This window comes from Oncorhynchus mykiss, chromosome 28 (assembly GCF_057628025.1).
Source record: "Oncorhynchus mykiss isolate SJ-2025 chromosome 28, ASM5762802v1, whole genome shotgun sequence".
In the NCBI taxonomy this organism is placed as follows: domain Eukaryota; kingdom Metazoa; phylum Chordata; class Actinopteri; order Salmoniformes; family Salmonidae; genus Oncorhynchus; species Oncorhynchus mykiss.
Window position 1 is genome coordinate 8,523,315 of NC_143049.1, and position 13,620 is coordinate 8,536,934.

The 13,620-nt window shown below is 45.8% G+C and overlaps 2 protein-coding genes across 2 annotated transcripts; one reads left to right on the forward strand and one right to left on the reverse strand.

Annotated features, from left to right (window-relative positions):
• Positions 1-349: 349 nt before the first annotated feature.
• ub2r1 (Ubiquitin-conjugating enzyme E2-32 kDa complementing) lies at positions 350-2,180 on the reverse strand. The gene is given in 2 exon segments (NM_001165129.1): positions 350-1,532; positions 1,911-2,180. Coding segments are annotated over 2 exon segments (297 nt in total). The 5' UTR covers positions 2,097-2,180; the 3' UTR covers positions 350-1,421.
• On the forward strand, positions 2,173-13,346 carry LOC110508428 (splicing factor Cactin). Its single transcript, XM_021588946.3, has 10 exons — positions 2,173-3,651; positions 3,760-4,438; positions 5,200-5,295; positions 8,413-8,558; positions 10,741-10,903; positions 11,023-11,137; positions 11,415-11,607; positions 11,792-11,911; positions 12,021-12,364; positions 12,490-13,346. The coding sequence occupies exons 1-10, from the start codon at positions 3,350-3,352 to the stop codon at positions 12,978-12,980; spliced, it is 2,649 nt and encodes an 882-aa protein (XP_021444621.2). The 5' UTR covers positions 2,173-3,349; the 3' UTR covers positions 12,981-13,346.
• Positions 13,347-13,620: the final 274 nt, after the last annotated feature.

Consider the following 13,620-nt stretch of genomic DNA (forward strand, 5'->3'; position numbering starts at 1 on the left):
TCCTCCAGATCCTCGTCGTCATAGTAATCGTCATAGAAGAGGTCAGAGCCCTCGTCAGGTGGTGGGGCGCGAGTGCGGACACAGTATTCGGCCAGTGTGGTGGGGACCTTCACCCCGTCGCGTTCCGCCTCAGCCTTAGTGGCCAACACCTGCTTCCTGAGAGTGAGATAGAGAGGGTGAATAAGTGTGTGTGTGTGGGCTGTACTCTCGGTCCTTGTACTTGCAGCATGTATGCATGCTACACTCTGTCCTTTGTGTGTGTACCTACCGAATGATCTCTGCGTACTCTCTGTCCTTGCCCTTGCTGTCTCTCCACTTGCGGTACATGACGGAGGCATCCACATTGGCCGGGGAGAAGGTGTTGGGCTCGTTCAGCAGAGAGATGACACTCAGAAGGATGGTCCTACAGGAGCCACACAGAGGGTTTGATGTCAGAAAGAAGCACCAAGCAGTTCCTATCGAAGTAAGCTGGTTGACTCATTGATCCTGCTTTGTGGGATACAGGCTAGGATATTTATGCCTGTCGATGTTGATATAAACCTAAAATGTTGCTGGTAAAAATAAGACCTACAACTTCTTAAATTAGAACTGACAAACATGACTTATAGTATTCCACGTAACTGGGTCAGACAGAAAATAAACAAAGTGTAACAGGGTTTCTGTGCAGTCTTGGAGAGGTTCCACTGAAGCCAGATAGATCACATGACACATGTCTGAGTATGAGTGACACAGCACAATGGGAGAGAGCGGGGCATAGAGGAGAGGGACAGAGAAAGAAGGGATGAAAAGGGAGCATGATAGAAGGGAGAGTGAAGCAAACCAAATGAAACAGGGAGGGACCTAGCTGAATTTGTCAACTGTTTGGTAATGGGAGAAGGTCGCAGAAGGAAAAGGTACAGAGAGAAGGGGATGTGGGGTTAGAGAACATGCTGAGATGTGTACCTAACATTCTGGGTAGGGTTCCACCTCTCAGAGGGCAGCTCTCCACTCTGAGGGTCATCAACTGGAGGGTGCAGAATGGATATACACACGTCCCCATTCTAACACAGGGAAGAGGCTAAAATTAATACACAGACAGGTTCATGTTCACAAATTGCAGGTGTGACTAGGATTAGGCCACAAAAAGATGGAGAGAAATGTAGATTAACACCACAAAATGTCTGAAAATGAATTACATGGAGTAATTAATTGCCACAGCGGTCTAAGGCACTGCATCTCAGTGCAAGATGCGTGCGTCACTGCAGTCCCTGGTTCGAATCTAGGCTGAATCACATTCAGCTGTGATTGAGAGTACCATACAGCTGCCGTTGTCCGGGTTTGGCTGTCATTGTAAATAAGAATTTGTTCTTAACTGACTTGCCTAGTTTAATAAAAGATTACACAATGTATTTTTCTAGAATTAAAAAGTATTAAAATGTTAATTAAAATTGTATATCTCTTCTTACCTCATAGATGTTGGGGTGCCACATCTTGGTGAGGAAACGGAAAGCAGGTGGTGAATAGGGGTAGTCAATGGGGAATTTGATGCGAGCCTGTGGGACACAGGGAGAGAAGCAAATATGTCAGCAACATGTCCTAACATGCGTCTCTGGGGCCTAAACTACCTAACCGGATTCAATTGTAATCCTGATGTCGCAACCCAGTGCTGAGTAGACCAAACTAGAGAGCAACAACAGCGTGACCCAGAAACAAGTTTGACACTAAACAGTACTGCTTGTCACTGCAGGCTGCATCAATAGAATGCAGATGCGATGTTACGTTTTTCACGGGCCTATTATTAACGGAAGCCAACAATGTAGTTGTCCATTAGTAATGGTGGCTAGCTAGCAAACAAAATAAATTAGGAAAATAGCATTTGTGTATGTAACATTTTTGCAAAACAAGCTGACATACCTACGCGTCGAACTTACCTTGAAATACCCTCCTTCATAGTGAGTGTTAGGAGGTCCAAAAATGGCCACTTCCCAATTGTATAAATCTGCCTCGTCCACCAATGTTATTCTGAAGCCCTCGACTGGCTCCTCTTGAAGGCTCTTCATTTCTAACATTAATGCTTTCTGTGAGCTTGCTACGTGAGTAGGACCATGTTGCGCCATGGTAAAATAACAAACTAGCGAATCTATTTAACCTCGTTGTTTACTCGAACACACGTAACAACCTAGCTAGCCACCTGATTCTGCAAAAAAAAAAAAAAAAAACGTTTTCTTTGTTGCGATTTCGCGATGCGGACAAATGCTAGTTAGCTAACCTTTATTTTGCTTCAGGTGGATGGATTTGTTGTGAAACCGCGCAATGTTTTATCTGGCTAATTATCTTTATAAAATAGCTGAATTTAGAAAAACTCATACTAAAAATAAATGTTTTGGTATTTCAGTAGTTAGGCTCGCTGACTGCCGTTGAGATAGCTAGTAGTTAGCATAAGGCGCTAGCTATTGATTAAAAAGCGGTTACTTTGCTACTGATAGTTATACTAAAATAATTAGTTTTGGACCAGCCAAAGTCTATACAACATTAATAATTATTCACCGAATATATTTTTCAACTGCGAACGTCTGTGTCCCTGCTGGCTAGCAATGTGAGGAGTGAAAGCGGTCTCCTCTCCTCTCAAAACGTTCAATAAGATTGCAGTGCCGTGTGGGAAATGAAGTTCCAATGAAACATGGAACTTAAACTTCTCATATCAGCATTGCAAAAATTGCCAAAAGGTTTCATGATATACATTTTATTCACCATGTTTATTGTACAAGTACTCCAATTAATTGTGTATAGCAATGTATTTACAACTCTTTCATTATTTTCGAGGTTTTAAAAACTACACTCACTGCATTTCTGGAAAACAGTCAAATGGTGTGACGTTACAACAACACGAATGTTTGTTTTGATGTGAAGTGCCTTGCTTGGCATTTTCGATGTCAATTTGTGTGTAAACTGAAATATTTCTATACAAAATACTTATAGATGGGATGTAGTGTGCGGATTTCATTGATCATGATAAAATACTTGAGAAAAGCGCAGTTGTATTTCACCATCCCCCATTCTGCTCCAAACCAAACGACCAATCAGTTTATAATATGACGCGTACAAACTGCGTCGGGGCTCAATACAAGTCCCAGTGGTAGGCTTTAAATATACCTGAGAATTAAACAAATGTGAACAAAAATCAATATAAAGGTTATTAGGAGAGGATCTCTTCGTGGTTTAAGTTAAATAATTATGTTTGTAATTGTCTTAATGTGTTTCTCCCCTCAAATACAATACAGTTGTGTGCTGCGAACAAAAATAATTATACAGGTCCTATTTACGCGACCTAGAAGAGAACGGACCACAAAAATTTGGGATATCTTTTGCCATGGGTCCAAAAAAGCATCGTCGGTCCCGTTCTGGCTCTCGTAGTCGGAACCGGGATCGAAACAGGTCCAAAATAAGCAGATCACGATCACCCGAAGAGAAGAGAGGCCGGAGTCGGTCCATTGATCGAAACATAAAACCCCGGAGAATTGCGCGTTCTGAGAGCGGAAACTCGAACAGCAGTGGTGGATCTACGAGGCGACAAGGACAGCGGCCCCGTAGCAGAGACCATCCCGGATCGAGAAGCGACTCAGACAGCGACAAGAGACGTAAACTGAAGGGCAAATCAAAAGACAGATCCAGGTAAAAGTTACAGATTAAGCTATATGAAATAAAAATGTACTGTGTATGTAGTTCGCAAAAAATGGCCCACATACTGTATCTGCAACTAAACGTTTTTCTATCCATCAGGTCTGACTCAGATGATCCAAAGGGAAGGAAGAAAAGAGATAAAAAGAAGAGCAGAAGAGAAGACAAAGGAGAGAAGATGATTGGCAGGAGCCAGTCCCAGTCCGACTCAGGGTCTAGTGCAGACCGGAAGAGATCGAGGGACAATGACCGGGAGAGGAGATGGCGGAGGAGTGCAGACAGAGGGAGTAGAAGCCCCAGCAGAGAAAGGGAACGACAGATGCGGGAGAGAACGAGAGACAGGGAGAGAATGAGAAGCCGAGACAAGGAGCCAAGCCGATGTAAGGAGAAAAGTCGAGAAAGAAGCAGCCGGAGGAGTGAAGACCGTGGGAGGAGAGAAGGAAGCAGAGGGAAGGACCAAAGGGACAAAGAGCGTAATAGACGTCGCTCTGGATCCTCTGACTCGTCGAAGAGCTCTGGGTCGGATGGCGGGGCCCGTGGAGGCAGCCCGGGGTCTGGAGAGGCCGGTCCCTCGGTACGAGATGAGAAGAAGAACCAGAGAGAGATGCTGAAGGCCCTGGAGACCCCAGAGGAGAAGAGGGCCAGACGACTGGCCAAGAAGGAGGCCAAGGAGAGGAAGAAGAGAGAAAAGATGGGCTGGAGTGAGGAGTACATGGGCTATACCAATGCAGACAACCCCTTCGGAGACAACAACCTGCTGGGCACCTTCAAATGGCAGAAGGTAAGACGGGGAGAGGAGAATGAGCACATGAGAAATGGGTGTATATGGGACTATCAACCTCCTGCTTTTAGAAGTGCAGTGGTTGTCAGACCTAGTCTAAACAGCAGACTGATACAATGGTTACTCCATGAATATCAGTCTGAAAGAAGTCGCTGTAAAAGAAAACGCAATAGTCTCTACAAGGCAGAATTTTTTAAAATAAAATATTTATACTTATTTTACAGGTTGTACATGCTGTTGATCCTTTTGGCGGTAGGAGGTGGAGATAATGTTTCCACAGGAATGTGTTTACCTGACTTTTTGCAGCGCCAATAGGTTCTGTCACTTGTATTATCAATCTGTTGTCACATTACACGTGATGCACAATATGTAAACAATAGCCGAAACACGTTTCCTCGCAATCAGCTGGAAGTGTTTGCCTTTCGGTTAGGCTCGGCTATATTGTGCAAGTGTTTGTCACGTGCTAACTGCATCAGTATTGAAAATAAAAACCGGAAATAGCGTACTGAAGGTTGGGTTGATGACATTATTCTGTTGGTAATTTTGTCTCACATTCCTACCAGCAAAAGGAACAACCACACGGATAACCAATATTTTTATTCAGCATTCTGTCTTGTAGAGGTCATGAAATGAAACTTTCCTGATCGAAATGCTCATTTCTGCCCGACTTAGAATTATATTAAATTCAACGTCAGGTCTTCAGGCTTCATCAGACAAGGCTCTGAGGAATTTGTGTATTTCTCTGTTGTTGTTGTGGTCAGGCTCTGGACAGGAAGGGCATTGGCCATCTGGGTGAGAAGGACCTGAAGGACAGGAACAAACGTATCCAGGAGGAGAATCGCAGAGAACTGCAGAAGGTATGCTTCTATGCAACACAAGTTTTCTGGGTCTGCATAATAAATCAAGGATAGTTGAAATCTGTGTTAAATTAAGTCCCCAGAAGTAACAAGTAATGGTAGACCTACCAATTAGTTACAGTGATTTTACTGATATCAATTTTGTTAATGAATTATTATGTGATTAAAACTCGTAATTCCGTGACCAATTTGGCAAAGGAATGACCAAAAAATCTGTAACGGAATTACTGCAACTGAATTGGCTACAATGGGAAATCACAATAGTCACCTGCTTGGGTCACCTGCTTGCTGTCCTCTCTTCCACTGACATACTGTTATGTTCAGTTCATAACTGTTTCCTTTGTCTTTCTTGTGGACAAACCCAGTGTTAAAACAGTCTGAGTCTGGACAACCCCCTCTCTCTTTCTCTCTAGTTAATGTCACCTCTCCCAGGTCTTACTGACACATACCCACGAGCCCCCTCTCTTTCTCTCTAGTTAATGTCACCTCTCCCAGGTCTTACTGACACATACCCACGAGCCCCCTCTCTTTCTCTCTAGTTAATGTCACCTCTCCCAGGTCTTACTGACACATACCCACAAGCCCCCTCTCTTTCTCTCTAGTTAATGTCACCTCTCCCAGGTCTTACTGACACATACCCACGAGCCCCCTCTCTTTCTCTCTAGTTAATGTCACCTCTCCCAGGTCTTACTGACACATACCCACGAGCCCCCTCTCTTTCTCTCTAGTTAATGTCACCTCTCCCAGGTCTTACTGACACATACCCACGAGCCCCCTCTCGTTCTCTCTAGTTAATGTCACCTCTCCCAGGTCTTACTGACACATACCCACAAGCCCCCTCTCTTTCTCTCTAGTTAATGTCACCTCTCCCAGGTCTTACTGACACATACCCACGAGCCCCCTCTCTTTCTCTCTAGTTAATGTCACCTCTCCCAGGTCTTACTGACACATACCCACGAGCCCCCTCTCGTTCTCTCTAGTTAATGTCACCTCTCCCAGGTCTTACTGACACATACCCACGAGCCCCCTCTCTTTCCATGGACACTGGACGTCCATGGACTTTTAAAAGTAGTTGAACCAAATCTGAATCTATCATAGATGTATGTTTCATAAGTTTGGATAGTACAGTACTGTACATTGAGTAGAGCACAGTAGAGTGTACTAAACTGTAAGAAACGTCCCTCTTTCAGGATCCTGTCTTTCAAAGATAAGTCGTAAAAATCCAAATATCTTCACAGATCGTCATTGTAAAGGGTTTAAACTCTGTTTCCCATAAACAATTAATGAACATGCACCTGTGGAACGGTCGTTAAGACACTAACAGCTTACAGACGGTAGGCAATTAAGGTCACAGTTATGAAAATTTAGGACACAAAAGAGGCCGTTCTACTCTGAAAAACACCAAAAGAAAGATGCCATGGTCCCTGCTCATCTGCGTGAACGTGCCTTAGGCATGCTGCAAGGAGGCATGAGGACTCTAGACGTGGCCAGGGCAATAAATTGCAATGTTTGTACTGTAAGACGCCTAAGACAGTGCTACAGGGAGACAGGACGGACAGCTGATCGTCCTCGCAGTGGCAGACCATGTGTAACAACACCTGCACAGGATCAGTACATCCAAACATCACACCTGCGGGACAGGTACAGGATGGCAACAACAACTGCCCGAGTTACACCAGGAATGTACAATCCCTCCATCAGTGCTCAGACTGTCCGCAATAGGCTGAGAGAGGCTGGACTGAGGGCTTGTAGGCCTGTTGTAAGGCAGGTCCTCACCAGACATCACCGGCAACAACGTCGCCTATGGTCATAAACCCACCGTCGCTGGACCAGAGAGGACTGGCAAAAAGTGCTCTTCACTGGCGAGTCGCGGTTTTGTCTCACCAGGGGTGATGGTCGGATTCTTGTTTATCGTCAAACGAATGAGAGTTACACCGAGACCTGTACTCTGGAGCGTGATCGATTTGGAGGTGGAGGGTCCGTCATGGTCTGGGGCGGTATGTCACAGCATCATCGGACTGCCTGCAATGACAACAAGCTCAATCTCAATGCTGTGCGCTACAGGGAAGACATCTTCATGTGGTACCCTTCCTGCAGGCTCATCCTGACATGACCCTCCAGCATGACAATGCCACCAGCCGTACTACCCGTTCTGTGCGTGATTTCCTGCAAGACAGGAATGTCAGTGTTCGGCCATGGCCAGGGATCTCAATCTCATTGAGCACGTCTGGGACCTGTTGGATCAGATGGTGAGGGCTAGGGCCGTTCCCCCCCAGAAATGTCCGGGAACTTGCAGGTGCCTTGGTGGAAGAGTGGGTTAACATCTCACAACAAGAACTGGCAAATCTGGTGCAGTCCATGAGGAGGAGATGCACTGCAGTACTGTGGAACTTGTTCAGTTTATGTCTCAGTTGTTGAATCTTGTTATGTTCATACAAATATTTACACATGTTAAGTTTGCTGAAAATGAACGCAGTTGACAGTGAGAGGATGTTTTTTTTTGTTGCTGAGTTTATATTGTACTGAACTAAACTCTACTGAACTCTGCTGCGCTGTATTGTACTGCATTGTATTCTACTGTGATGTCCAAACTTGTGAAACTGTTTATGTGTAGTACAGATCAGGGACCCATGATGTAATTCTGTTACCGTAGTGCCGGCACCAGGTATAAATCCACTTCATTTACTGTAGTTCTATAACCAAAAGAGATTTTTCAAATGCAAGCTATCATTACTGATAGCAGACATCTTTTAATCTTAATTCGGAGAAGATATTTAACATCGTTTTTGGAAAACGTTGGTCGCATAAAAACCTTAGGGTTACATCTGCACAATTCTTCTACTTCTTCTTCTACTTGTTTTTGTAAATCTTTTAGTGGAAATTGTTAAAAGTAGCCCTTGTGCATAGAGTTGTGGTTTGAAAATCTTTTAAATCAATGTAGTTTTAACACAAAATGGGGTTGGGACTATTTAAACCCCAAAATAGTGTTACATTTGACTCCAACGATGTCATGCAATTTTACATTACTTTTACAATGTAGAGCGAGAGAGAGAAAGCCATGCAAGAGCAGGACCTGTGTGTGTGTGTAACTGTGTTTGTGTGTCTGCCTGTGTTTAGGTGAAGCAGCTTCGTCTAGAGAGGGAGAGAGAGAAGGCCATGAGAGAGACCGAGCTGGAGATGCTGCAGAGAGAGAAGGAGGCAGAGCATTTCAAAACCTGGGCGGAACAAGAGGACAACTTTCACTTGCACCAGGCCAAGCTACGGTTAGTGGTGCCACCTTCATTACTATCCCTCTGTAAATCCTGACCCTCAATAACCTCCCACATGCAGTGCATTCAGAAAGTATTCAGACACCTTTACTTTTTCCATATTTTGTTACATTACAGCCTTATTCTAAAATGTATTAAATTGTTTCTTTCCCTCATTAATCTACACACAATACCCCATAATGACAAAGCGAAAACAGGTTTTTAAATTTTTTATGTGCAAATGTATTTAATTATTATTTTTTTTTTACATTTACACAAGTATTCAGACCCTTTACTCAGTAGATTGTTGAAGCACCTTTGGCAGTGACTACAGCCTTAAGTCTTCTTGGGTATGACGCTACAAGCTTGGCACACCTGTATTTGGGGAGTTTCTTCCATTCTTCTCTGCAGATCCTCTCAAGCTCTGTCAGGTTGGATGGGGAGTGTTGCTGCACTGCTATTTTCAGGTCTCTCCAGAGATGTTCGATGGGGTTCAAGTCCAGGCTGTGGCTGGAACACTCAAGGACATTGAGACTTGTCCCGAAGCCACTCCTGCGTTGTCTTGGCTGTGTGCTTAAGGTCATTGTCCTGTTGGAAGGTGAACCTTTGCCCCAGTCTGAGCGCTCTGGAGCAGGTTTTCATCAATAATCTCTCTGTGGGCCTCCCGGGTGGCGCTGTACTGCAGCGCCAGCTGTGCCATCAGAGTCCCTGGGTTCGCGCCCAGGCTCTGTCGTAACCGGCCGCGACCGGGAGGTCCGTGGGGCGACGCACAATTGGCCTAGCGTCGTCCGGGTTAGGGAGGGATTGGTCGGTAGGGATCTCCTTGTCTCATCGCGCACCAGCGACTCCTGTGGCGGGCCGGGCGCAGTGCGCGCTAGCCAAGGTTGCCAGGTGCACGGTGTAGCCTCCGACACATTGGTGCGGCTGGCTTCCGGGTTGGATGTGCGCTGTGTTAAGAAGCAGTACGGCTGGTTGGGTTGTGTATCGGAGGACGCATGACATTCAGCCTTCGTCTCTCCTGAGCCCGTACGGGAGTTGTAGCAATGAGACAAGATAGTAGCTACTACAACAATTGGATACCACGAAATTGGGGAGAAAAAGGGGTAAAATTCAAAAAAAAAAAGAATCTCTCTGTACTTTGCTCCTTTCATCTTTCCCTCGATCCAGTCCCCGCCGGTGAAAAAAAACATCCCCACAGCATGATTCTGTCACCACGTGATGCATGATACTGTCACCATGCTACACCCTAGGGATGGTGCCAAGTTTCCTCCAGACATGACTTTGATATTCAGGCCAAAGAGTTCAATCTTGGTTTCATCAGACCAGACAATCTTGTTTCTCATGGTCATAGTCCTTTAGGTGCCTTTTAAGCAGATGTGCCTTTTATTGAGGAGTGGTTTCCGTCTGGCCACTCTACCATAAAGGCCTGATTGGTGGAGTGCTGCAGAGATGGTTGTCCTTCTGGAAGGTTCTTCCATCTCCACAGAGGAACTCTAGAGCTCTGTTAGAGGGACCATCGGGATCTTGGTCACCTCCCAGACCAAGGCCCTTCTCCCCCGATTGCTCAGTTTGGCCGGGCGGCCAGCTCTAGGAAGAGTCTTGGCGGTTTCAAACTTCTTCCATATAAGAATGATGGAGGCCACTCTGTTCTTTGGGACCTTCAATGCTGCAGAAATGTTTTGGTACCCTTCCCCAGATCTGTGCCTCGTCACAATCCTGTCTCGGAGTTCTACGGACAATTCCTTTGACCTCATTGCTTGGTTGTTGCTCTGACATGCACGGTCAACTGTGGGACCTTATATAGACAGGTGTGTGCCTTTCCAAATAATGTCCAATCAATTGAATTTGCCACAGGTGGACTCCAATCAAGTTGTAGAAACATCTGAAGGATGATCACTGGAAACAGGATGCACCTGAGCTCAATTTAGAGTCTCATAGCAAAGAGTCTGAATACCCTTTTTTGTTGTTGTTGGGTGTGTTGATTGATGAGGATTTTTATTATTTAATTCATTTTAGAATAAGGCTAACCAAACAAAATGTGGAAAATGTCAAGGGGTCTGAATACTTTCCGAAGGCACGGTGGTTCCATTTACTCACTCAAAAACAGCCTGGTCCAAAAACAACACCTCAGTGCTCCGGTGTCTGCCGATGTGGATTTGTGTGTAGCCCTCTAACTAATAAATGTTTGTGCGTTTAGGTCTAAGATCCGTATCCGTGACGGCCGTGCTAAGCCCATAGACCTTTTGGCTAAGTACATCAGTGCTGAGGATGACGACCTGGCTGTGGAGATGCACGAACCTTACACCTTCCTCAACGGACTCACCGTCACTGACATGGACGACCTGCTTGAAGATATCAAGGTGTGTGTGTGTGTGTGCTTACTGTCTTTCTAGAATAAATGGAGCTTGTTGGTTGAGAAATTGTGGTGTGCAGAGGAAAAGAGTGTTTTTTTGTGTGACCCTGTGTGTTTTCTCCGTAGGTATACATGGAGCTGGAGCAGGGGAAGAATGTAGACTTCTGGAGGGATATGACCACCATCACAGAGGATGAGATCAGCAAGCTCCGGAAACTGGAGGCATCTGGAAAAGGCCCAGGTGCACCACCTCAACCTCTCATAGGCCCAGCTACATGGACATCTCAGTATTGCTCTCTATCATTGGCCCATTTTATGTCTTGGCTGTCCATCATCAACCTCTATACTTTACGCCTAGGCATTTCTCCCCCTGTCTCTTTCTCCTAGGGAGTGTCGGAAATGGCACCCTAGTTAAAAGTAGTGTAATATATAGTTAGGGCATAGGGTGCCATTTCTGGTGCAGCCCTAGTCTGTCAAGTGAGGTTTACTGTTTAGTTGACTGTCTCTCTGTTCTCCAGGTGACCGTCGTGATGGCATTAACACGTCAGTGAGCACCGATGTTCAGATAGTGTTTAAGGGAAAGACGTACAGCCAGCTCCAGGCACTGAACCTCAACATCGAGACTAAGATCCGAGCTGGAGGATCCAACCTGGACATAGGCTACTGGGAGAGCTTGATGCAGCAAGTCAGGGTCTTCATGGGCCGAGCACGGTGAGGACCGGTTGATTGCGTGTAGAGCATGGTGCTTGCAACGCCAGGGTTGTGGGTTCGATTCCCACTGGGGAACAGTACAGAAATGTATCCACTCACAGACACTCTTATCGTATGCCGCTCGGGCTAAGAGTCTTTGCTAAATGACTAAAATAAAAAATGTCAACCCCTATCTGTGTTGTAGGTTGAGAGAGAGGCACCAGGACGTGTTGCGTCAGAAGCTGTTCAAGCTGAAACAGGAGCAGGGAGTGGAGAGTGAGCCTCTCTTCCCGATCATCAAAGAGGAGCCTGAGGACGAGGCTGTGTGAGTACACGCACGCACACCGTCAACCTCTTTCTACGCACGCACGCACACACAAACACTCTCAAGTACACTAGGTTTGACCTTTGCCGCCTCTATTTTTCATTCACAGAACCGAGAGCGAGAAAGACACTCCCTCAGGGGTGCCTGGACCCTCCTCTTCCTCCCCTTCCATCAATCAAAAGAGAGATGCAGAGGAGAAGGATGAGCAAGTGGCGGGCCCATCCACGGAGGGAGACGGGGAGAAAGAGGGGGATGGAGAGGAGAAGGGTGAGGTGGTAGAGGCTGTTCTGACAGAGGAGGATTTGATCCAGCAGAGCCAGGCAGAGTATGACTCTGGCCGCTACAGTCCCACACTGCTGCTTCCCTCAGAGCTACCGCTGGACACACACACCATCACACCTGACGAAGACACACACAAACTACACCTCTCACGCAGACAGCTCGCCGTCACAGGTAAGAGGCTCTACACACCCATATTCATACATACACAAAAACGCTCAGACATTCTTACAAGGCCTATCTCTACCCATCGTCCTATTAATCAATCTTTCTCTCTCTGCTCACCCCTTGTTCTCCAGGTGATGCCAATGAGAATGCAGAGGATGAGTTTGTGCGTCGCGCCAAACAGGGCATGGGCGGGGACGAGGCTCAGTTTAGCGTAGAGCTTCCCCTCACAGGGAAGATGTACCTGTGGGCTGATAAATACCGTCCCCGGAAACCTCGCTTCTTCAACAGGGTCCACACAGGCTTCGAGTGGAACAAATATAACCAGACCCATTACGACTTCGACAACCCTCCGCCTAAGATCGTCCAGGGCTACAAGTTCAACATCTTCTACCCGGACCTGATCAACAAACGTTCCACACCGCAGTACTTCCTAGAACCCAGTCCCGACAACAAGGACTTTGGTGTTCTGCGGTTCCATGCGGGCCCGCCATATGAGGACATTGCCTTTAAGATCGTTAACCGCGAGTGGGAGTACTCTCACCGCCACGGGTTCCGTTGTCAGTTCGCCAACGGGATCTTCCAGCTGTGGTTCCACTTCAAGAGGTACCGCTACAGAAGATAGAACCAGCTGAGTTTAGAACCTCAACAGTACAACACCAGCCTTGGGCCTGGACCCCAATCCGGACCAGGAAACTCACACTGCCAGGTTGTAACCATAGAAATGGAATGTATAGATCAGATATCATATCAGTTGGGATCATCAGTAAGGTTAATGTGTTTTAGCGGTTAATGTTTAGTCTGAAGGCCTAAAAAAAAGAAATTACACACTTGGGATCTACTGTGTTTTTATTGGTTATCTTTCTCCTAGTTATTACTACGGCAGCCCTGCCCATTCTGTTGTCACAAAGAATGGTTTGTATTTTAGTTTGATCAGATAGGCTGTCAATGTACCTGTCTCTGAAATGACATATTAAAGATTCTTTTCTTAGCTGACTTCCATTTGTTGCCATCAGAGCTGCGAGGTAAAACAGTCTAATAACAAAACATTTGACAAGATTTCAATTTTCCTAGGAGTGGCATTAACTATGTCTCATAATCAGTCAGGAAGAGGATGTCAACAAATCACAAGATAGTAAACTGTCCCTTTTACCATTGGCTAAATGTAACGTTGACCTATTTTCAATCTTAGAAACAACAGCTGTTCGATTTAGGACTAATTAACCCCCAATGTTAGCACTTTCTTAGCAAGTCCACTCCTGCCC

What these genes read in the sequence shown, in the direction of transcription:
- LOC110508428 (XM_021588946.3), top strand. Translation starts at nt 3,350, where the DNA reads ATGGGTCCAAAAAAGCATCGTCGGTCCCGTTCTGGCTCTCGTAGTCGG. An exon ending in TTGCACCAGGCCAAGCTACG is followed by an intron (nt 8,559 to 10,740) that starts GTTAGTGGTGCC and finishes TTGTGCGTTTAG; the next exon opens with GTCTAAGATCCGTATCCGTG. An exon ending in GAGCCTGAGGACGAGGCTGT is followed by an intron (nt 11,912 to 12,020) that starts GTGAGTACACGC and finishes TTTCATTCACAG; the next exon opens with AACCGAGAGCGAGAAAGACA.